At 33.9% G+C, this 25,230-nt stretch overlaps 1 protein-coding gene across 1 annotated transcript in view; it reads right to left on the reverse strand.

Annotated features, from left to right (window-relative positions):
• Positions 1-3,396: 3,396 nt before the first annotated feature.
• The window catches only part of LOC140435706 (uncharacterized), a 34,622-nt gene continuing 12,788 nt past the window's right edge, over positions 3,397-25,230 (reverse strand). Inside the window, exons 4-7 of the mRNA XM_072524426.1 lie at positions 16,506-16,618; positions 14,244-14,693; positions 6,329-6,671; positions 3,397-3,563 (exon numbers count right to left, since the gene is read on the reverse strand). Of these exons, the coding sequence (XP_072380527.1) occupies positions 3,506-3,563; positions 6,329-6,671; positions 14,244-14,693; positions 16,506-16,618 (964 nt within the window). The 3' untranslated portion in view covers positions 3,397-3,505. The remainder of the gene's footprint in view (positions 3,564-6,328; positions 6,672-14,243; positions 14,694-16,505; positions 16,619-25,230) is intronic.

Raw genomic sequence — 25,230 nt, forward strand, 5'->3', positions numbered from 1 at the left:
TTTAGAAAGGAGCTGGTAGTAGAGGCGCCCATCTGAAGCTCAGCTGGTGGGGTTCATAGGCCAGTTGTAGTGGAGGTGCTGATGTGGTCATTAGTTCGAGTCAAGTCGAAGTAGAATCCAGGAAGACATCATGGTTGCTGGAGGCATCATAAGTGCTAACAGCATTAGTAAAGAGGCATTACTGAGGACGAAGGTGCCGCAGAATAGGAGGTCTGATTGTAGCTTTCAGGGTCCTCGTCTTCCTTTGGTTGGATGTCCGTCAGCTGATAGAGCATGGTCATTATCGTCTTCATCATGGCCTCCAGAGTCGCTGGATTTAAAAATGTAGTTGGGCGCCATATCACTAGTTAGAATCTTCGTGGTTTGAGCCACGACAATTCTCTCTAGATGAGTTGTCCAATAAGGACGGTACAAGTAGTTCATCTCTGGCTGACCCTTTGATACTGCTTTCCATTGTACTTATTTAAATTTAACTTGGAAAAAACAGCTCTAGAATTCTATTCTCTCTTTTTAAACAACGAAACTATACTAACCAAACTACAACACTTCTTTAAATAACCAATAAATAAAATTTGTAACATAAATATCATATGAACAAAATAACTACAAAATATTATCTTTTTTTGTGACAGTCCCTTTTTAAATTACAAATTAAATCTGACATTTATTTAACATTCCATTTTGACTTTTGTAACTAGGCTGTCATTGGAGGTGTTTCCTGAATTTCTGACGTACCTCCAGGAACAAGATCTTATGCGATAGTATTCAGTACCTTTAAGAGTTATTGGATTGCATGAACATGACAGGAAGATAAATGGGTCTCAAAATTAATGCTTCTAAGACAAAATTTATGATATTTAGTCGCGAACATCACTACAATGCGTTCTAAAAAAAGATCAACAAAATATTGTTCAAGAAGGTCCTTAGATGCCTAAACCAAACAACACAACTGTTTAATATAATAAAACGACGCAAGCTGGAATACTTCGGTCACATTATGAGACACCCTGAAAAATAAGAACTTTTACATCTGATTATTCAAAGAAAGATCCAAGGTAAAGGTGGTCCTAGTAGAAGAAAAACATCATGTCTGAAAAATCTAAGACAATGGTAAGGAAAATGGACTACATCATTATTTAGAGCTGCTGTCAATAAAGTTACGAAATCGAATATGGTAGCCAGCATGATATCCAACAATCGATAACGGGCATGGAACTAGAAGCAGATATCCTCACTTAGGATTACGTAAACCTAGACACCTAGGATCAGTCTTAAAGAACATAAAAGGACTTGGGGTCACCCCATGAAAATATGTAATGGACAGACAGATATGTGAAGAAACCGAAGTTATGGTTAAGGACGGTGTTGGTTAGGAGGTAGGTCTCTGCCATTGACGCATTGACGGCGATAGTGTTTAAACAAACCCTGTAGACGATCTCAGATATCATTTTAAACACCTGAGGCTGAAAGGTGATTCTACCCCTCTTCTTAGATGAATGGGTAAAGTGACAAAAAAGTATAAAATTAACAATTAGTATATTAGAGAAAGTCTAGGGGTGGCACTAATTGATGCCAAAATGAGAGAGCGTACGTTAAGATAGTTTGGACATATTCGCTAGCCTTTGTTAAACAAATCTGATAACTTAGAACATGTCACATTCGCAAAATCAAACGCGAGTTTGACTGATGTCTCGTGAAGATTAGACTGCTGATTAAAAATGAAAGAAAAATGCAACAAGCAAGCAACCTTCAGAATGGTTTAACAATGACTATCGAATAAAAAAAAATTATGTAACAAGCGAGAAACTTTATGTAAAGCGAGCTGAATAACTACTACTTGAAAAGCTGAAAATTTTCACAAACACAAATTTGGAAAATCCTAACCGATTTCTTTTGGCAAGGTAGAAAGTAACTTTTTTAATATTAAACAAATTTCAGTTAGTTAGGCAAAGGACCGAATTATACCGTTTATTGTTTTATTTATAAAATCCGAAAAAATAGATAATATTTTTGAGTCCATACCGACTAGATAAATAGTTACTGTTTTTTACGTTGAAGCTACAAATTGCGTGCAGGACTGTAACAATAGTAGTTACGTATGTATAGATAATTGAACGTGGAAAAATTGTTGGGAAATCCTAATCATACGGCTTAATTTGTAAGTATTTATTTAAATAACATTTACGAGTAATAAAATTTACGAGAATGTAATTTATTGTTAAAATTAAAAAACTCAGTTTAAAATGCGATTTTAATTTTAACTAATGAGAAATATTTAAACTAAGTCTTAAATAATGTTGGTTAACTTTATATATAATTTATAATTTTCAATATTTGCAATTAAATACAAAAATATTAAGGGTAGAGATTAGGTGTTTGGTTTAGGTGGAGGTGCTTTTTTTCTATAAAATTATTAATTACATTCTAAAATATTTTCAAAAAATAAGATGTGTAATTGATTTTAAATAGAACTTTGCACTGGAGAACTTTATGCGATACTAGAAGCTTTTAAAAAACTAAAAACAGATGATAAAAACCAAGCAATACGCACGGACTCCCTGTCGTCACTACACTCGATAAAAAGTCTAAACTCTCAGCATACCAATGCTCAAGAAATCTATAGGATTTACAGTGCACTCGCTTTTCAAGGTGTCACGATCATCTGGCTACCATCCCATATCGGCATCCCCGGTAATGAAAAAGCAGACCAAGCAGCCAAGCAAGCTTCTTGTGTAAACAGTCAATCCTCAAAAGCCCAACATATTCAAATCCATAATGACCTAAAGCAAATTTTCAAGCAACAACAGTATCATACCTAGCAAATCCACTGGAACACAATCAAGAGTGTATTACATGAGATCCAGCAGACTGTTGAAAAATTTGAACTTCCAACAATCTCTAGAAAAGAAAAAGCTGTCTTTCGAAGATTAAGAATAGGACATACCCGACTTGCACATGAATACTTAATGAAGTCCGAGCCAAAGCCCAATTGCCAAATCTGCTCAAGTGTATTAACTGTGAAACACATCCTGATCGAGTGTCCCCGGTACGCAAAACACAGAATGCAACATAAACTTAAGTCAAATATCAAAGACGTTCTAAACTCACCCGATCAAGTCTTTAGCCTAATTGGTTTCTTGAAAGACATTCAGTTGTTCAACACAATATGACCCCTTGTTTTCCATGTACTTTACTTTAAACGTATAACTTAATAATAAAACTGTTGTATTATGTAGTCATAGGTTCTAAGCTTATAGATTAACTGTAGCAATTAGTAACATGTGCTTTTTGTAATTATTGTACAAAATATTGTTTGTGTCAATGGTCTTTGCAGCCGGAAACATTAATTTAATTTAAAAAAAATAGAACTTTTGATGTTATTATTTTTTTATTTAGTTTATTTTGACTAGTTTACAAAGTATTAATTTAAACAAAAATCTTAAATTACTGGATTATATAACCTCTATTTCCGACAATTATTTTCAAACGGTGGTATAAAAGACATTTATCCTTTTGCAAATGGAGATTTTGCATTAGTATCCAAAAAGTAGGAACCTCTTGCCCTAAAAAATGATGAAAAATTTATTTACAATATTTATTTTTTACAAATTTTTAAAAATAAAATTTTAACAATTTTTAAAGAAGTTATATAAAATTAAAATACACAATTTAGGTGTAAAAAAACAATCAAATTTATTTATAATGCTGTTTCGGTGATATCATATTAAAACGTTTAGAATCACGTTAATGAGGAAGTACAATGGAAAACGAACATTTTGAGGTTTAGGTATTCTGCACACGAAGCGTATCATCATAGACGCGTATAAGTATCGTCGACGATACTTATAGCTACGATTCCTTTACGCCTTAAAATCCGCAAACGATTCGATTTGCAAGCGGTATGTGATCGTCTTGTTATAAGGTTTTCCATGCTTTTACAGTAGTTGCAAAGATGTCAAGTGATGAAGAGGACTTACTTTTGTTAAATTATCTTCGCCACCGCAAAAAAAAGGAAACAGAAGAAATTTTGGGTGCATCCTTATATCTACAAAAACTACAACAGAAGGTTAGTTATTGCTGCCAAAGAGTTGTCGGAAGATGACTCTAAATTCCACACATTTTACAGAATGTCCAAAAACGCATTTAAAGAATTGGTGTTAATTGTAGGTCCTGCTATTCAAAAGCCCAATACTAACATGCGTGAGTGTATTAGTTTAGAAGAAAGACTTATGATAATACTTAGGTATATAAAAGACGTACTAGATCAAGGTATATTTGTTAATAAAATATTACATTTATATTTGTAAAAAACTATGTTGTTGCATATTGGTCGAAGAAGGAGAATAAATGTCATCCGTACTAACTGTGCTGCAATTACTTCTATGAAATGAAGTTGTTGCAACATCATTGGGCGAAGAACCGGATGTGCCCACTGTATTCATTGAAAATCCACTTGAGGTGTGTGATGCTGATTCGTGGTGGTGATAGTCTATTCTTGAAGTATGGTGTATCGGAAAGTGTTGAGTTAACTGTTCGTTTTTGCTTTTGTTGAAGAGCCAGATGGGGATGGTTTTAGACTCCGGACAAATCCATTACAAATGTTCTTCCATTTTTCTTTACAATCAGCCTCTGCAAAGAGTAAATATTGTTAGAATATGTATACAAGCTAAAATTCAGTTGTTAAACATTTTCACTTTTGTTTTTTTTTGTTTCAGGTATTTAGCTACTGGCTGTACATTTGCTGCCTAGCTTTATATTTTCAAAGAGTTAAACGTACCATTGGATTAATCATAGAAGAAACTACAAATACCATATGGAATTCGTTAAAAAAACTATATATGGTATTACCAAATAAAGAAAAATGAAAAGATATAGCACAGATATTTTTTTAATTATAGCAATTACCTAACTGTCTAGGGGCGGTCGATGGAAAACACATTAGAATTATAAAATATCCAAATTCAGGATCATTAAATTTTAATTATAAAAATTATCATTCTGTTATTTTATTGGGTTGCTGTGATGCTGATGGTATCTTTACTTCAATAGAATGTGGGTATGCTGGATGAAATAGTGACGGCGGCATCTTTCAGGTGTCGACATTTGGTCGTTGGTTGGAAAGCAACAATACTTTACCACCGTCAACTGAACTTCCCCATGACGAAAGTGACAATTACTTCCCATACTATTTTGCAGCAGACGCCGCATTTCCTCTAAGAAAAAGTGTCATGAGACCATACCCTGAAAGAAATATTGATAATAAAAAGCGAATTTTCAATTACAGACTTAGTCAAGGTAGAAAAACTATAGAGTGCACATTTGAAATGATAACTCAAAAATCTCAGGTTTTATTGACACCTATCAGATGTCGACAACACGAAACTATTATCTCAATAATCCAGTGTGCTTATGTATTACACAATTTTATTCGAAAAAAGGACGGTGCATTGTATACAGTACCTTCAGCACTTACTACAACACAAAATATCCCACAAAATGTAAGAAATAAAAATTCTTTACCTCAACATTTATTACGAAATTACTTAGCAAATTATTTTTTATTACAAAATACTGCTTTACCATGGCAATAGAATTATTGTTTATAAAATATGAAAATTAATTTAATCAATATATGTACCTAAAAAACAATTAGTAAGTTTTATTTTAACCTACCTGACCACTGTACTTGCCTGGCTACTGCTGACCACGCTTTTTTAGTGACATTTTTTCTGGAGTATTCTTGTAGAGTATTATTATATAAACACTGATAATTTTTAATCAGTTGGACAAATTTTAATACTTGATCCGCCATTCTCATAAAATTACGTCAAAAAAGGTGTTCTAACACTAAAGCTTACTGCAAGCGACTGACATCGTTGTACGCCTGGCGGCTTGAAGCTTGTCTGCGTTGACGATTCCACTCCGCTTACTCTTCATGTACAGTATTCCATAAAGACACAAGTAAGCAGCACGAAAGCGTATGCTTTTCGTACGTCGCATCTAATACGCGTATATGACGATACGCTTCGTGTGCAGTATGCCTTACTAAACACATTATAATGCAGTTTTGGAGTAAACTTCGCACCCGATTGTGTCGTTTGACCGCAACTGTAGTCGCATGTTATAATATTAATATCTCAACACAAAAATAACTTCTCAAATTGTTTATTAATTGTTTTTAGAATAATAATTTAAATATTATATAATAATATTTTTTATAGGTATGTAAATTAGTACTTCTTTCAAAATATTACTGCCAATGAAATATATAATTTGTTTTGTTTTTATTTTTGTTTTGCTTTGTAAAAACTGCTAATTTTTAACTTACCTCCTATCTAAATGATATTCACCCATATAAGAAGCTTCTTTGCAGAATCCCCGAAAGAATAAAATATTAACTAGACAATTGTTTGCTTTAAAATTTCCTGTTAATAAGGACTCAGCGTAATAGTCAATGGCGATTAAATGTGAACATCCACCAATCAGATCGATACCACACGAAGGGATCTGCAACCATCCTCCATTGACATAATAATCAGCATGTCCACTTGGCAGAATATATCCACTAACTAGACCATTTGTATGTACAATCTCTACAAATTGACCACTAGATTTGGCTATTCGATTTGATGTTATTAAAGGAGTAAATAGTATTGATGTTGGATCCAAACCTGAAAATTGAAGAAAGAATTTTAGAGATCAAAACAAGGCTGGTTTTAGATGAAGTGACTAGAAATACTAAAGAGAGGTACAAAATAGATACAATGTGTCAAAAACTAATATTTAATCATATCTTGCAACATTTTTGTATAATGGAAACAAGTCGTATTATAATATTATTACTCACTGATAAAAAATACAAACAATGATAAATACAGGCAGTCTGGGTACCGAAGAATATTGGAACAAAATCAAAACAAAAGTAATTAACGATGCAAGAATTATTATGGGAATAAAATGAAAGGAACAAAAAAGAATGGTTCAATGGTTAGTCTAAATAGGCCATAAAAAAGAGACATCAAGACCATAAGAAATATATGGATAAAATAACCGCAGAAATCAGAGCCATCTACGAATATGCAAGACGGAGTGCTGATAAAATATGCCGAGCAGAGAAAAGAAAATACAAAAATACGAATAAAACGCTAGTTATACGGTAATATAATATATAGAAAATAAAAAGACAATCTACAAAACCACCTTATATGAAAAGCGTATAAATACCTATGCAATTTAAGAGAATGTGTAACGATGTGCATCGCCAGCCATCGCTACCGTCCCTTTAACGTTCCTTACGCACGCACTTCCCCCGTTAAGAAGGAACGCAGGCAATAGTATAAAATGACTAACGCCGCAATAGAGAATCGAGAAAGTGGTTTCCGAGAATTATGGACAGCAGACGTGCCTAAGTAATTGGAAATTATCTAACGAGATGGTTCCTGTCAGACCTGGTGCAATGTAAGCCACCAAGTTGACGTAGCAATCGAAAATCAATTAGGAGAAGAGCGAGTGCGACGTTAGATTCAATTAAAACAAGGGAAGTTGATTTAATTGACTCCTTTCGGAGGTTGTTTCTAATAAGCACTGTTGAACATATTACGGGTATACTGCATGGTGTCGTCAGGGATGACACTGCAAGGTATTGAATACTTGCATTTAAGATCAAACAGCAACGATCTCTGCTCCTGCGGTAAAAGAAACGTCAAGAAAAAATCTTCCTGAGAAATCAGGAAGTGATCATCCGCGGAGGTCACTGGAATGACACCCAAACGCTGCTTGACACAGTCAGTCAGTGGAAAAAAACAAAACTTTCTGTGTAGTAAACTCTGAAATTTTTTTTCAAATACTTTTGTTCAGGCGCCTTCCGGCTAATGTGAGCGAATCCCTTTCCCTCCAAAAGTGCTGGCACTCAGGTGCCAATGCAAGAAGAAGAAGAACATGATAATTTGTCATCCCATTTGGTTGACTTAATAAATGGAGAAAGCCGTGACAGCTTTATTAATGATAATAACGAAACTATTAAATCATCTTTAAAGACAATCAATGAAAAAACTAGCTCGACAGCAGACAGCGAAGAAGATAGGAAGTCCAAAGTTACCTAAAGCAAAATAGAAGAGTAGGATATGAGAGAGAAAGAAGATAATAAAAGGAAACGAAAACGAACCAAAGGAGACTCCTTGGATTCGAAGGAAGAGCATACAAAAGAGGCCAAGGAAATGGCGGAAAGAGCTAAATCGGTCAGTCAATTCACTGGCCGAACAGATAAAGGCCATGGAAGCGGAAAACATACCCGGGAGGAAAAAATATCCAAGCAAATTGAGGATCTGGCAAAAAAAAACGGTTTTAAGGTCCAAAGAGAACCCAAAAAAAAAACAAGAATAACCAAAAACGTCAAAAAAAAACAACAGGAGCCCAGTACGAGTGAAATGGACATAGAAACGGATATCAACCAAACCAAGTGGCTATCCATACAAACAAAACAAAGTAGAAAAAATAACAAGATAGCCTTAAAGCTATAAGTGCTACGGAAGAAACAAACGCAAAGGATACAAGCAAGAAATGGAAAAGTCATGTTAGAGGATGCTAAACAGAAACAAGAACGACACAAGTAAGCACTTAAACAAGCGAAAGTAATAGAACAACAAAAACCACAATAGGAGCAACAGCAGAAGAAGTAGGAAACTCCAAAGCAGCAGAAAATACTACCAAGACATCAAAGCTCAGTAATCATTTTAAAAACATTGCAAAACATCAAGCCATCTTGGAAAAGGCAGCCGAAAACGAGGTTATTTCCAAGCACAAATATTCCAAATCAATAAAATCAATCGTAGGGAGGCTTACCTAAAAATAGTAAAAACTCTCGAAAAACACAATGAAGCCAATCCTGTTAAATGGATTTGCATACTCCATCGATCAAGAAAAATCGAGGTGATTTGTAAAAAGAGGACTGCACGACTCAACAGATCACAAAAAGTCACTGAAGATCTGCAAAAACGAAGTAGTTGCAAAATTAACCAACACGATATCCAAAAGACCACACAAAAGAAAATTACCATTGTTTCTAGTAACAGTAAAGGAGGAAGACGAAAAGAAAATATTAAGTATCAATAACCTATGCTAAATTCAAATATATATTGAGGACGAGTTTAAAAACTCAAAAAAAATCATGCAGTGTTACAAGTGCCATGGTTTTTACCACTGCTCGAAAGCACGTCACTGTGGACCGAAATGTTTAAAATGCGGAGAGGATCGTCTTTGTAGTGAGTGCAAGAAAGATCGTTCCACCGATCTAAAAGGTGCAAACTAACTACGGTGAGGCACATACGGCCAACTAAAGAGGGTTCAACAAAGTATAAAAAAGGAAAACGCCTTCACCACTAGCAAGAGGTAGTCATTTGCAACTAAAAACTCAAATAAATAAAAATGTGAGCTACGCACAAGTCATAAAACAGGCACCAAGCCTCGCAGCTTCTGAGCCATGACCAACTTCAACAAACACCGAATCTGCAGCACTCATTTCTAACCTAAATACGCAGATTAAAAACTTCGCCACCATGCTGGAGAAGATGTCTACTGTGATGACAGCATTGGGTAGCTTTGGAAAATGGTAGGACACCAGCCGGACGATCTGAAAGTTGGGTCATGGAATTTAGGAGAGCTGAGAAGAAAAATTAACATTCTGGATGAATTTACCAATAGACTCGAACTAGATGTCATACCTCTACAAGAAACAAGATTAGAGGAAACGATAAAAACTAAATTTCCAGGCTATGACATCTATGGAAATTATCACAATGCAATGTCAGTAGGTACAGCCATTTTGCTGAAAAAAAAAAAGAAATAAAACATCAATTTATTCCTACACAAGATAGTTTGCTTAATATGGAAGTCACTATAGTAAAGATCATGATAAAAAATGATGCTCCAAAAAGGACATGAACATCATTTTAGATTCAAAAGAGCCCACTGTAATAATAGGAGACCTTAACAAAGGATCACCCAACTGGCGCAACCGCGCGACAACTCGAAATAAGAGACTACCATGTGCCTAGATCTAAGAAAAAAATAATACCTACGTAATAGGACCAGTGGAACCAACGTGTAATAGACTATTTACAGCCATACAAGAAAAACAAAAAAAGTAGGTCAAATTTTAGAAGGGATGTGAGCGAAAATATTGGAGCAATACCCACAATTAATAATATATTAGAACTGGAAGAAAGTATGGTTAAACTAGAAAACACGATACACAATGAAACCACAACTCTAAAATGGAGATAAGGAGATATTAGCGATGAACTAAAATACCATACTAGAAAGAAAAATAGAAAAAGAAGAAGGACCAACAGAACAAGGAACCAAGAAGACAACAGGATTGCTAACGAACTGAATATAAAAGTCAAGATGCAACTGGAAAACTACAGAAACAAAAACTAGGAAAACTATATCCAAGAATTGAATCTGAATAAATCTGCGTTCTGAAAGCTTTAAAAGTACTAAGAAACGACAGGAAACCAATTTCACCTTGAATTGGTTAAAGCTTAAAAGCTTAAACTCATGTAAGATATGCTGGAAATGGGATGCAGAAACAACTTCCATCCCAATGCTGACCTAGACTTCACAGAAAAAGTGGAAAAAGCCGCAAGAATTCTAAAAAGAAGAAAGGAGAAACAAGGGTTAACACACACCTTTTCTGGTGAAATAAAACAGCTTATAAAAATAACCAACGCAAAGAAAGCACCAGGGCCAGACAACATCACGAAGAGAGTCCTCAAAAATCTGCCAGCAAAAGCGATAGTGTATATCACAAATATAATAAATACAAGTCATCTGACCAGCTGTTTAACATAGTGGGTCCTGCATGTACATATTTTTGATCAACATAATATGCAATTGGCTTACCATTCCTTTTGTAGTATTTTATATTATCTAAATATGTACTTAAGACGTAAAGCACGAATATCAAGGAATTTGTGCACTCAAATCAAATTAAAAAAATAATTAAAGCAAAATAATCTCGAGTTTTTCAACTATTTAGCAATTGTAGTTACTATCTAGTGTTAAATCAACTCATAGTCGTGTCATTTCATTAAAAAGGCTATAAAAAGAGAGTTTACACTGTATGGAGGTATTATTTGCCATATAGTCCTATTTAGAATTATCAGGCCAAATATCTGAAATTTTAAACGAACAAGTCACTGATACGTTATAATATAAATGAAAAGAAGTCTCAATATACCAACATAAACATTTATTTCCCATTATTCAGCAAATAAAGTAAAAGATAATCCCGCCTTAACCATCTATTTTACATTTACCATACATTTTACACTACATGTGTAAAATCCAAGAAATAAATTTTAAACTTTCGTTTAATATGGTTTAATTAAAACCATATAATCTCCTAATTTCGTTTCAAAGTGGTTTCCGAAGAGGTAGATATAATATATAAGAGATAAAGAAATATTCTTTGATATAGCCCAAACTTTTGAAACGCATTTTACAAACTTTAACTGATAATTGAATTCAAGGTAAGATTTGTGAAGAATTTTTTAAATAATCGCACCATTAAAATTAGAGGGGTGTAGAGCTAGTTCGCGTCCGTAGTAGAATACTACACGTGCATCCTGGGTAACGCTAAATGAACTAGCACATACTGGCAGTCAGACAATCCTTAGGATCTCCTGACCAAACAACACTTCCAACGAAAGATAATAAACAACATAAACGGTCCTTTTGAGGACCGCACAACCAGACCAATCGGACCTATAGTTCGAATTTGCCATATAAACATACAACTCATAAGCTATGCTAAAAGCTAGTTTTTATTAAAACTATTAAAAGATGGCAACATTGACTTAGTTGCTATACAGGAAACCCACTCCAAAACAGAGAAGCAACTACAAAAAAAGGGAAAATACCGGGCTATGAACTATTAGGCGCAACTTACCACCGAACATACGGCACAGCCACATATGACAAAGAAGATATTGAAAATGCTTCGCTTATCTCTACTTCCACTGATGACTGTATTTATAATGTGTTCACAAAAATCGCTAGCATCACCGTGTCCAACATTTACAAGCCACCTGCTACGTCTCGGCCAGCCCAAGCAATTGAAGTATATCCTCACCCTCCTGTATACGTTCGATATTACAATAGCCATTATGAACAATGGAAGTACAAAAATAGTGATGCGAATGGGAATGCTTTAATAAAATGGGCAAAAGACGAACGCTTGCACCTTTTGTTTGATGCCAAAGATCGACCAACCTTTAGATCCGCGGCATGGAGGCGGGAATACAACCCCGACCTATGCTTCGTCTCGACCTACAACAAAGACTTACCTCTAGGGGATTCACGAAGAGTTCTAACTAATTTCTCACACAGCCAACATTGACCAGTAATAAAAGAAGTAGGGACGCAAATCCCTTTAATTAGTTCTATCCCACGTCCAAGATGAAATTTTAAAAAGGCCAACTGGATTGACTTCTCTGCGGATCTAGATATATGCCTAGGATGGATTACACCTAATATCAAAAACTACCACAGATTTGTTGGTGCCGTGCAAAGTGTAGCCAAAAAACACATACCAAGAGGCTATCGCAAAGAATATATCCCTGGCTGGTCGGAAAATAGCGAGGAATTATATCAGAGCTTTCTTGAAACTGGAGACCAAGAAATACCAGATGAGTTACTGTAGCCTAGACGCCGCTAGAAGCCAAAAGTGGACCGAAATAGTAGAAAGTCTAAACTTCCAGAAATCAAGCAGACATGTATTGTCATTGCTAAGAAAATTAGGGAGTGGTGTCCGTACGAAACGCCGAGAGGCAGCCGTAAAGCCAGATGTCGTAGCATCACATATAGTAAAAATATCCAGGGCAGCAAAGGATAAAGCACACACCATCTACGTAAAGGGAGAACTTAAAACTTAAAAACTTGTAGCCACAGAAACGGAGCATTCCCTCCCCTTCACCAGCGAAGACATATAGATATATAGAGAGGCTTATATATAATAGAATCAGTACAGAACTGTTTCAGGTGATCCCAGTCGAACAAGCGGGTTTTCGACCAGAACGAAGCTGCGCTGACCAGGTAATATAATTCACCACCTACATCGAAGCGGGTTTTTAAAGAAGACTTAAAACTTCAGCGGCATTTATTGATCTCTCGGCAGCTTACGATACAGTATGGAGAGAGGGCCGTATATACAAAATTCTCCGTGCAATCCCCTGTAAACCAATAGCACGCCTAATAGATAGCATGCTCAACGACCAAATGTTTCAAGTAGTGATGGGCACAGATATCAGCCCACCAAAGAAACTTAAGAATGGCCTACCACATGGGTAAGTGCTCTCCCTACTACTATTTACCTTATACCTAGCAGATATGCTGGAAACACAATCAAGAAAGTTCGGATACGCCGATGACTGGGCCCTCACTACTGATGCAGAACACTAGAAACGTCTGAAGAAGTTCTGACGGCAGACTATATATATATATATATATATATATATATATATATATATATATATATATATATATATATATTGAGCAAACATTTTCGCAAGTGGCGACTTCAACCAAATGCATCCAAAACAGAAGTTAGTTGCTTTTACCTGAACAATAAACTTGCTAGAAAGGAACTCAATATACGGTTTAAAAATACCACACTTACCCACAACAAAACACCGAAGTACCTGGGCGTAACACTAGAGAGAAAGCTAACATTTAAAGAGCATTTAACAAAAACTGTCCAAAAGTTGAGTACAAGAAATAACATTATACACAAGCTCTGCGGTACCACCTGGGGAGCATCTACTTCCACTCTCCGCTCTACTGGCTTAGCCCTTGTTTTATCGACCGCTGAATATTGTGCTCCAGTTTGGCTACACAGTCCACACGTAAAAAAGGTCGACACTCAGCTGCACAGCACTATGAGGATGATAGCTGGTACAATTAAATCAACTCCCACCCAATTGCTTCCAGTATTAAGTCACATCCCACCTCCACATTTACGACGAGTTGACACACTTACATGTGAATACAAAAAGATCATGAACAATATAAACATAATACGTTGTGGATTATAAAAGGAGGAACATTTTATAACTTTAGAAATTCACAAACAATTAAATTAAATAATAAAACACTCACATAATGACATGGCAATTAAATAGTTTTTCATAATATTTTATTTACTGAAAGTCTACAAATATAAATGAATATAGCTTTATATTTACCGACTACTTGGTATAATCTCCCTCCTAGATAATTACCGGCAACACCAGCCACATGAGCACCCAATGAATGACCACATAGTGTAGTTCTGTTAAAATCCAGCTTACCAGTGTTAGCAAATTTTTCCATCAAATCTGCTAAAAATCTTCCCACCCTTTCAGTCTGTAGAAATGAAATGAGATAAAATGTATTATTAGACGCCAAACTCCAATCAAATGCAAAAAAGTTAACATCGTATTTTTTTAACACAGCGTTCTTAACTTTTTGAGCAGTTTTGGTCGAAGTGTAGTAGTCATTCCAACCATGGACGTAGAAAAAAGTATCCTTTTGTGGTGAAAAGCCAGCTTGAGCTACATCGGAAGCATTGGAAATGTCCGTCCGAATACCTTTTAAAGGATTGGCTTGGTTGTAGAAGTAATGCGTTAGATCTAACTCACTGACAAAATACGATTCTACAAAGAAAATAATATCAACTATAAATATTATTATTATTATTAACCTATCGTAATAAAGTAAAGAAGCACATTAAATTCTTGAAGTGTGCGATATTAAAAATTAAATTATTGTATAGATAACTTAATTACACATAGTGTTTCTATTTTCTCTTCAATAAATAAGATGTTTAGAGCTAACTGGCTTCCTCATGGTGTACCCAGGGTAATTATAATTAAACTATACTTCATCTAATTTACATACCGTTGCACGTCATCGGCGTCATAGCCCGTGACGGCACGAAATATTTAGGCAGTAGGTGTGTTCTTTTTTAGAATCACATTGCCGAGTACACTGGCATTACAGCCACTAGACATATTTTATTATATACGCGTAGAACTAATATTTAAAGATTTCTATTAATGTTAACTTAAATACACAAAAATATGTTTCAATTAATTTGTATAAATGCATTATAAAGCGTTTTTATGAAGAACATTTGTTCGGAACACACTGTAACTGTAATCGAACGAAGGTGAAATTTTGGCATAAATTGGTAACACTTATTTGACAGTTGCAGTGTTGACATTTTTTGTACTTTATTATTTTAAATTTTAAAGTGAATACCTCTTGTTTTATATTTTTACATATTTAATAAAATATGTTCTTTTTAGAACAAAATTAGTGTGTTTTATTTCAAAAATGTCACGTAAGAATTTAAATAGTCGTTGTAAAGAGTATAATAATAATTATGTGACCTATTTGATTTAAAATGGATTCAGGATTTTTTTATACTTTGGCAACTATGTCAACTTCAATCTCTGACGTAGATAATGACGTGCAACGGTTTGTAAATTAGACGGATTGTAGTATATTATTCGGCAAGATATTTATTGCGGTATCCTAGCAACATACAATGCATGTACAAACCAAAGTTGCTGTATTCATCTATCTCACTCAAAAACAACACTACGCTCTTTGTATTATGACAAAAATTTTCTTCGCCTTTTTTTCTCGCTGTAAGTTTATTCTCTTGTTTATTGGTGGATTAACAGTTCCCAAAAAATCGCAGATTTATTATTGTAGTGTGCTTGATTAACATTATAATACATAACAAATAATGAAATTACCATAGTAACGAATTTGCTCGTAAAAGTTTGAAGCGATAAAACCAAGACCAGGCTGGAAATGCATGCTACTGGTATAACTTTCAAAGAAGGTGCCCCAGTATGGTCATACAATCCCACACTTAAGAAAAGACTTGTCCGAAACTTGAACGAAACTAGGAAGGCCCGTACACCGTCCTGCAGAAAATAAATGATCTAGTCAAGTTAGTTCATATCGAGAGACTAGCTCCGTACCATGGAACTGATCCACCCTGTTGGCTTCAATTGATCTCTGATAGTAAAGTTATTCGAGACGAATAACTATAAAGGAAGATTTATCCCACGTAGAAAAAGTTCCTTGACTAAAAAGAAGAAGTAGTTCGAGAACATTCACGTTGTTAAAACCAAGCATTGGACAATATGGAACTTACGTTAGGGATTCTGATATTTTATCAAGAAAAAAAAGATATCACACTAGGATCTAATGATATATTGATGAGTTTCGACGTAGTTTCATTGTTTATCATTGTGCCAGCTGCTAAATCATCAGAATACATTCATCAGTAGTTTCCAGAAGATATTATTACAAACTTTTTCCGTGATTCGCTTATCTAAAACAATTTGCAATCCCAACTGGCTGTATTTTTTTTATGGTAAAGTAAAGATGTATTAACTGTTTACGCTGTTATATTTACCACTAAATTTTGTTAATAATAATATGCTTACCTGAATACGCTAATAAAAAGCCTATACACATAACAACTAAGTGAACTTGACTCATTCCTTTCAGTACACCTTTTGTTAAATGAATGAACGTAATTGCAGAATTGAAATTTAAAGTAAATTAAATTATCAACATATTCTGATTTCCTATCATAAAGGTAAACATATTAAAAATACTTTCATATACAAGTTTATCGCATAATTGTTAAACAAAAATATTGATTTTTATTACGGGAAGTTACTACAGAATATCATTAATAATTATCAAAAATCTAAACGATTTCAGGGACTTGTTTCGAATATATTTTTAGTTCATTGTAAATACGCTAATAATATAGAAAATACTAGGGGGTGTTTGGCGAATAGGTGATAAAAACTTAATAGGACATATTTAATGAAGTCTGAAGATAAATGAGACTTTTTTTCCTATTTCTTCAAGGAATTTGATACTGCAGTTTGGCAAATAATTGAAGGCGGTGACTCATTGGCAACATTCAATATTTAAACAATTAACTGTTAGGAAATTCCACGATTCCAGTGACGTCGTTGTTACATTATTTTTTAGGATTAAATTATTACTTATTTTATTAATTTGTTTTTTGTTGTGAGTTAAGACAAAATGTTAAGTTATAATAAGACGATTTGCAGTATAAGTATATTGCATCTGTTTTTCGCAGAATAAAAGTAGATATACCAAATGGTATAAAAAAAATTATCTGGAATGTATAATGATAGATTAAAAAACACTACCTTCAACGTAAGCTGGTAGGTTTGTTAGTTGCTACAATTAAACATATTATGCACCAAAAAATACTGACAAATTTTTATAACATCTAAATAAAAATCAGTGTGGACGAAAATTAATTAATTTTTTTTGTTTTGAAAATAAGATCTAAATCCCAGAATCTAGGAAATAGGATCTCTCAAATTTATATTAACTCAAATAGAAGAAATAGATAATTTTTCTAAAATGAACTATGAACATTACAAAAACACATCACATGATCTTAACTATCGATAGATAAACGCTGCTGGAATTTAATTTTAACAGATGAGGAGAAAATAATATCATGGCGACCCAATTATCTACAATCAACTCGGAAGTATCGTACACGTATTATTACCGTGACGAGACTTGGGTTAACGTTCAGAGCCAGCACCTAATTATTGCCCAAATTGCCAGCGATTTTTGTCGAAGAAAAATCGATTGTTGTCGCTTATTCTTATGTCGATGAAAACAGAGGACTATTATTATTACATGATCACCGCATGCTTGGAAAAGTGGTTCTAGAACATTATCCAGGGGGTTTATAGTAACTAATAGCTTTTTCCTTTTCATGGGTCCCTGTTCCTTACTCTTCTTTGCCAATCATTTTTGTCCATCGCATCTTCTTCCTTTAAAACTTTTATCATCAAGTCCTCTGCTATATAGTCCTTTCATCTTCTTCTCAGTTTTTCTCTACCTCTTTACCTCCTTTCCCTTAACTTTTAACAGATTATCATCATACATAGTTCATCTTTCTACCTCCGACGTGGCCAAACTATTGCATTGCAGTATACTTTGTATTATGACAATGGCACTTATGTATATGATAAAGTTCTGTCCAATGTAACTCCGAGGTAGTTAGGTTCATTTGTATGCTGTAGAACCCTCTTCTCCCATGTGATTTGTAGCTCCCACCCCGCATTACTCTAAAAAACTCTAACCTAACGAAGTTCGTAGAGTTTATACTGCAGAACCGGTGATTCCTCTTCTGCAGAATAAACTCTACGAGCTTCATTAGGTTAGTTTTTTAGTGTATTATATATTTTGCCTAGCAGTTTTTTGTGGTTCACGATATCTTAGGTAGCTATTAAATTAATCAGTTGTCTGTTTATTTTCGAAACCCTCCTCTAAAAACTCAGTGGGATTTAGTACTTGTCCAGTACAGGAGTTTTAGGCCTAAATCCCGACTGTATGACAATTATTTTAGAATCGATTGACTTCTGGAATACGGTGTAGGATTATCCTCTCATATAGTTTATATAAGTGGCACAAAAGTGAGATTGGTTGACAGTTTTTTGGTACTTAAAAATCTTTTCCTGGTTTAAGCAACTACTCTTGTTGTACAAAATACGGTGACTTACTATTCTTCATACGTTGTATGCCTTCGTTTAGTTCATTGATGATAAATGGTATCTACTACTCTTGTTGTACAAAATACGGTGACTTACTATTCTTCATACGTTGTATGCCTTCGTTTAGTTCATTGATGATAAATGGTGTGGAAAAAAATTAGATTTGGTTTATGGGGCTTTTATTAGTTTTTGTGTGTTTTTTTTCGTCTATTTTGCCATTCAATAGCAGTTGGTGAGCTACCTGGTTGGCAGTTATGTTACTTATGTCTCATCGTTCCGATGGCTTTTCGGTTAGTTTTTTTCATTGTATTTACGGTCCTTTTGTTTTTGGGTTATGGCCATTCTCCCCGAAGTATTTTCTTATTTTTTCTGTCTTGTCTTGCTGAAAACCAGGAGTTGTGTTGAGACACATTCAATGGTCTTTTCACGAAAAGTAGGTTTTCAAAGAAGATTTTGTATTCAGAAATAAGGTCTTGTATTTTATGTGTGACCCCAGGGATGTATTACTGTCTGCAGCTTCTGAGAATATATCTCTTGAATGTATTTTTAACTTACTACGGAGAATTTTCCGTAGACTTCTGTGTTGGGTCGACTGCAATGATTTTGTTATCTCGGTTATCAGAGCATTAAGTTCATTTGGCTTTCCTGAAATTAAACCTTCTTCTAACTAGAACCGTAGGGGTTTAAGCTTTGATTCCTACAGGTCGATTTTGTGATCCAAGAAAGGGAGTCAAATAACTCCTTGATGCAATATGACTGGATATTATTGAACACGAAACATAGTCTGGGTCATAACTGTTTTTAAAAGTCTTAATGTTTAGGGAGAACAGTAGTTTTAAGTCGTCTATCAGGGCGAGATTGTGTTTGGCGTGCTCCTCGCTCGACCAGTGTACAGTTCTATATTCAATCTATATTTTTGTATCTCCATTGGATATGGTGGCTGTTTAAGTCGCACAAAAAAAAATTCCTTTTTTAAGACCAAAAAATAATCTGGCGGTATAAAATCGAAGACTGCCCCTGGTGGTTCATAAATGAACGTGACTGTATATTATCCTATTTCTGCTGAAACTGAGTTTACAGTGATGTTTATTTTGGCTTATATTCTGCTTTAGTGTTTAAGTGTGGAAATTTTTGAAATCTAAGGCCTATGTGTTAATCTGTTTCTATGTGTTTCAGGGATGCAGATTACGTTGCAATTAGGATTCTCTGCTAAGGTGTACGTATTTCTTCTTTGTTTTTGGTGATACCCTCTACGTTAATGTTGATCATTGTTAGGGATGGTTCTGACATAACTGTTTCTTTTCTTTTAGTAACGCTTGTACCATTTTGTTGAGGTCAGGAGTTAATATTCTCAATAAAACAATGATCTTATGTTTTTGGATTAAATTTATTTTAGTTACAAAAATATAAATTTTTACAAAAATCGACCATTTATTTCGGAACTAAAAATCATTTATTGTGTATTTGTTGTCTCTGAATGGAGTCATTACCCTTTTGCAAATGGTGGTTTTGCATTAGTATCCAAAAAGAAGGAACCTCTTGCCCTAAAAAAATAGCGAAAGTCTAATAACCTGTGAAGTATTTCTGTACTGGAAAATCATAGGTAATATAATTTTATAAAAGTAGTGCAGAGTAAGTGACCTGTGATGACCCCTCTTATTTTTTTTTTGATAAATAGTCCACAGTAGACCACTTATACTCTACTAGAACTAGAGGGAAAAAAATCCCTCCAGGCCTATGGTTAAATAGAGAAGAATGGCGGTTAGGAGTCGGAAAGCGTCAGAGAACGCTGTAAACCGATAATAGTAGTAGTAGTAACCTGATTTTTATGGGTACTGAAAAATCATGGCAATTGGATCTGCATATTTTGAAATGCAGATCTTGCTGTCGCTATACTACATTTTATTTCTAAGGAGTTTTTCCAATTTTCATTGAAGTTCGTACCAAGGTAGGTGTATGTTTTATTTTTTTGCGATTGGTTAACCATTCACACTGATTCTTTCAATTTGCTGTTCTTTCTTAGAGATCATCATACATTTTGTTCTCTTAACGTTTAGTGAAAGTCCATATCTCTGACTTATTTCTGTGATTCTATTCATTATTAACTCCTGGTGGGCTTTATAACTGTCAGCAAATACCTCTGTGTCACCCGCGTATCTGATATTATTGATACATTCTCTATTAATTCGAATTCCTGCTTTAACATCCTCTACAACTTCTTGAAAGATTTCCTCAGAATATATGTTGAACAGCAGGGGTGATAGTAGACATCCTTGTACAAATAGACGATGTTTGATTTTAGTAAAGATTGCCAATAATTCTTAGATCACAGTTGTTTATTTTAATAAACGTATATTTGTTAATATCTCCATCAGCTTTTTGTGCTTTACGGTATCGAACGATTTATGATAATCAACGAAGCATGCATAAATATCGTAATTCACATCTCTACATCTTTGAAACAGCACTTCTATACTAAAGAAAGCTTCTCTCGTATCCTTTGGTAGAGCAATAATCGTTGACTTCAGCCGTGATCTTGGTATTACACCGTTTAAATATATGTCAATAATATGTTTGTTAGTTGGTGAGTACCGTCGGTGTTAAATAGCTTTATAAGTTTAGCATATGCATTGTCAGGTCCAGAAGCTTTACCATCTTTTAGTTGTGATATTGCTTTTTCCACTTCATCTGATGTGATTGATAAGTGGTCATTACATATGTAGGACGGAGGTTGTTCTGACCTATTATCATCAAAGAGTTCTTGTATGTATTTGGCCCATATCCATATTTCTTGTTTTCTATCTGTGATGATATTCCCCTGTTAATCTTGCAGTTTGCTAGTTGTGTTGGATTTTTGACCAGCTGCTTGTTTTATCTTTTTATGCATATGAAATATATCGTGTTTGTTTTAACAACTCTATCTCTTTACATTGTGTTTTTAATTAATTTTCTTTAGCCTTTCGTATTTCGGTTCTTATATATTTTTGAACATTATTTTGTTGTTCATTGATTTTCTTCCGTCTTCCATGAGTTGCAGTATATCGTCATTTATTTTTAACTTTTCCTCTTCTCTTTCTTTTCTATTAAATGTTCTTTTATACTCTTGTTATCTGCGTTATCTGCAGGGACTGTACTCATACCAGTCTCGTCTACATTGTAGATATTTTTAGGAGAAAACTGATATATTTTCATAACTTCTCCAATAGAACTGAAAAATATCCAAATGTTTACTTTATCAAAAACCTGTGCTCTTGAGAATGATGTCTGCTCAGTAGTACTAACAGTTATTTTTGTGTTACGAGAAACCCGTTTAGATTATTTTTACCAGCAACGATTTTTTCTTTATTAAATCGGCGGTTCATTTTATGTTTCTTCGCTATTTGAAAAATAGGCTTTCTTAATTCTATATTGGTAAGGCCAAAAAGCCTGGTTTCTAAATTAGCGACATTCTTTGCTATTTCGGCTTTAACATCAACATCAAATGAAGGCAATATGTTCACTTAAATATTCTTTGATATTGCCTTGTTAACTTTAAAACCTTTATAGGTTTTTACTGCTGTTATATAATCCATTGTTTCATTTCGTAATGCTTCGTTTATGGGTAAGGTTTGCGCCGTTTTTTCTTCATCTCACCGCTGTCTATTTGTTAAATTATTCTGAAATTAAAAGAGTTATTTATTTGTATATATATTCATATGATGTGCATGCCCTGCGCATAGTAGCCTGGAGCCATCATAGGCAAAATGTAGAATAGCACAAAATCGCTAAAAACTTTCCATATGAAAATATAATCTTAAAATTACTACCGTATATGTAACGAAGAATTTACTAAAATATGCCTTTGTAAATTATTTCCTATTATTCCTTTAGATACGAACCTAACATGCATTTTTATATAGCAACTTTTAACATCGTTGACGTACCTCATGTATTTTTTTTGTAGCAACCACATTCGACACTCATATTTCAACAAAATTTGTTTACAAACTAAGCGACCCGTACCGAAAGCATACAGTGAATAAATTAGACAACCACAGATACACGCCGGGAAATAAAGTATCGGGGACATCCACTAATATAGATCAAATAGTACAAATTAAATAAATAGAACCGATTTATCAAGAATCGTAACGTTTTCTATTAGACAATATTTGGTAAAGTCAATATTTTCTTATTGCATAAAAGAAACAAAATATTTCTTTTTATGCAATAAATATATCAAATATAGAACTACAAAACCTTTACGCAAAGACAATTCATTATGATATAAAATCAAAATCAAAAATCAAAAAAACTCAAAACATATTTTTTTACATCACAAATTTCATTACGGTGTGGCTTCTTTGGATGTTAAGGTGTATCTACAAGTGGAGATGTGTTCACTTTTCTATTATATAGATAAATTCAATATAGACGAATTTTTGAGATTCTCGGGAGTACTTGGAAACGCCTTAATTATTTTTCTTTCAGATGAAAACATCATTTCAAATTAAAAACTTAAAATGATATTAATTTATATTTAAATGGGAATAAGCCACAATTAAAGGTTAAAATACGTTTATTTAAGTAATACAGTTTGATTAATATTCTTTCTAATGTTTGTATTTTGAGAACGATTTCCGAAGTGGAAATTGAAACGTCAATAAACGTATTTTAACCTTTAATTGTGGCTTATTCCCATTTAAATATAAATTAATTTAAAATGCCACAAGAAAATAGCTTCAGAACAATATTAAAATGATATAAAGTCATAAACCTCATTTTCAAAAGACAAAAACCCAAAACAAACCCAATTTAATAAAAGTAGGTCAATAAGTCAATAGAAAAAAAGTGCACGAAATCGAAAGAAAACTGGATATCAAGAATAGATAAACAGTCGAAAAACCTCAGGAAATCTGCGACACGTTTAGAGTTACGATACTAATTTATCAAAAAAAAACATACTTCCAAATATCCAAATATTTTTTTACAATAATGATCATATATGGCATCATTCACATCATCATCATAATAATTAATATCTTGCCACATGAGTTGTGGTTCTTTATTGAACTTCAGCAGCTCATACAGTTTGATTAATGATCTTTCTACATTGATCTGATGATATAAATATCAAGACGTGATATTGTCTGGTTTTTTCTATGACGTTTCTGACATTAGGGATTTGTTCTCTCGTAACTATACCCTTCACAAGTCAAGCCTGTTCAGTTGCTAATTATCAATTTATGAAGTTCTTCAGCCTAGAAAATAGCCAAACACATTAAAAAGAAGTAGATCTTACCAGATTTCGCAACAAACAACAACTTAAGCAAATATACTAATAACGACAGGAGCCAAAGACAAAACGCTTAAACAGTAGTGTATATAAGCTTCACTATATGTGGTGATTGCCCAAAAACTTACATTGGTCAAACTCGTACAACTTTTAACAAACGTATAGCAGAACACAAAAGGACTTTTAATAAAAGAAAAATAGATTCTACGTACACACTTTACCTTCTATATTATAATTATTCTTTTAATGACCAATTTTAAAAACTCTATATTTAAAATAAAGGCCTAAAGCTATCTTTATTAGAATCTATAAAAATTAATCAATTAAAAAATACAGACATGATTCTGTATAACCAATTTAAGACAAACACTTTTCCCCTTCTTAACTTATTCAGTTAAAAACTATAAAGTATAGACGCAAAGAATAAATAGCTTACTTCGAGCTTTGCTATGGATAGGGAGGGATTAATTTTCTGTGGTTTTCTGATCCCATTGCACAATTATACCTGTCTATTTTTGAGGCTTCAGCCACAGCTACCCTCTCCGCGATTCATAACATTTATACATTTAATAATCAAAATGAGTCACAATTCATAACCACATAATTTTTACTGATAAATTTATAAAAAGGACCGGTTTAGCTCAAAACCCTTTTATCTCTGACCACCCTGCACCCTGGACACCACCTCCACCACAGGACTACAGCCGCCGACGCGTACCACCAGTGAGCACAATCCAGCGACACATGCAGACACCAACAAAAATAAACCACGTTCTGAGGAGGTGATCCACCTAAAACAGGACAACAAAATCAACCACATGGAACATCCAAGGTCACTGTTTTTTCTTTATTAAAAACTTTCTTCAAAATAGAGCTTTCAGAGTTAGGACAAACAACATAACATCAGATATAATGTATCCAGAAAATGACATTCCTCAAGGCTCGGTTATGAGTCCTACGCTCTTTATAGTGGCAATCAACGATATTCTCAAAAACCTAAAATCGCCTATAAAAGCAGGCGGCTACGCGGATGATCTTGTAGTTTTTTGCAAAGGTAAAAATATACAAAACATATTTTGTCACACACAGAACTATATACAACACTTAGAACTCTGGTCACAAAAAACAGGTTTCTGTTTTTCCACTGAAAAAAGTCGTTTCATCCTGTTTTCTAAGAAAAATATCACAAACACCCCCGACCTAAGACTATGTGATGAGAACCTAAAACGTGTAACGTCAATAAAATTCTTGGGCATGACATTCGAAACTCTATGCTGGAAACTTCATATAACAAATTTGATCTTATCTTGTCACAAGCGATTAAATCTTCTAAAA

The sequence above is a fragment of the Diabrotica undecimpunctata genome, chromosome 3, assembly GCF_040954645.1.
Source record: "Diabrotica undecimpunctata isolate CICGRU chromosome 3, icDiaUnde3, whole genome shotgun sequence".
In the NCBI taxonomy this organism is placed as follows: domain Eukaryota; kingdom Metazoa; phylum Arthropoda; class Insecta; order Coleoptera; family Chrysomelidae; genus Diabrotica; species Diabrotica undecimpunctata.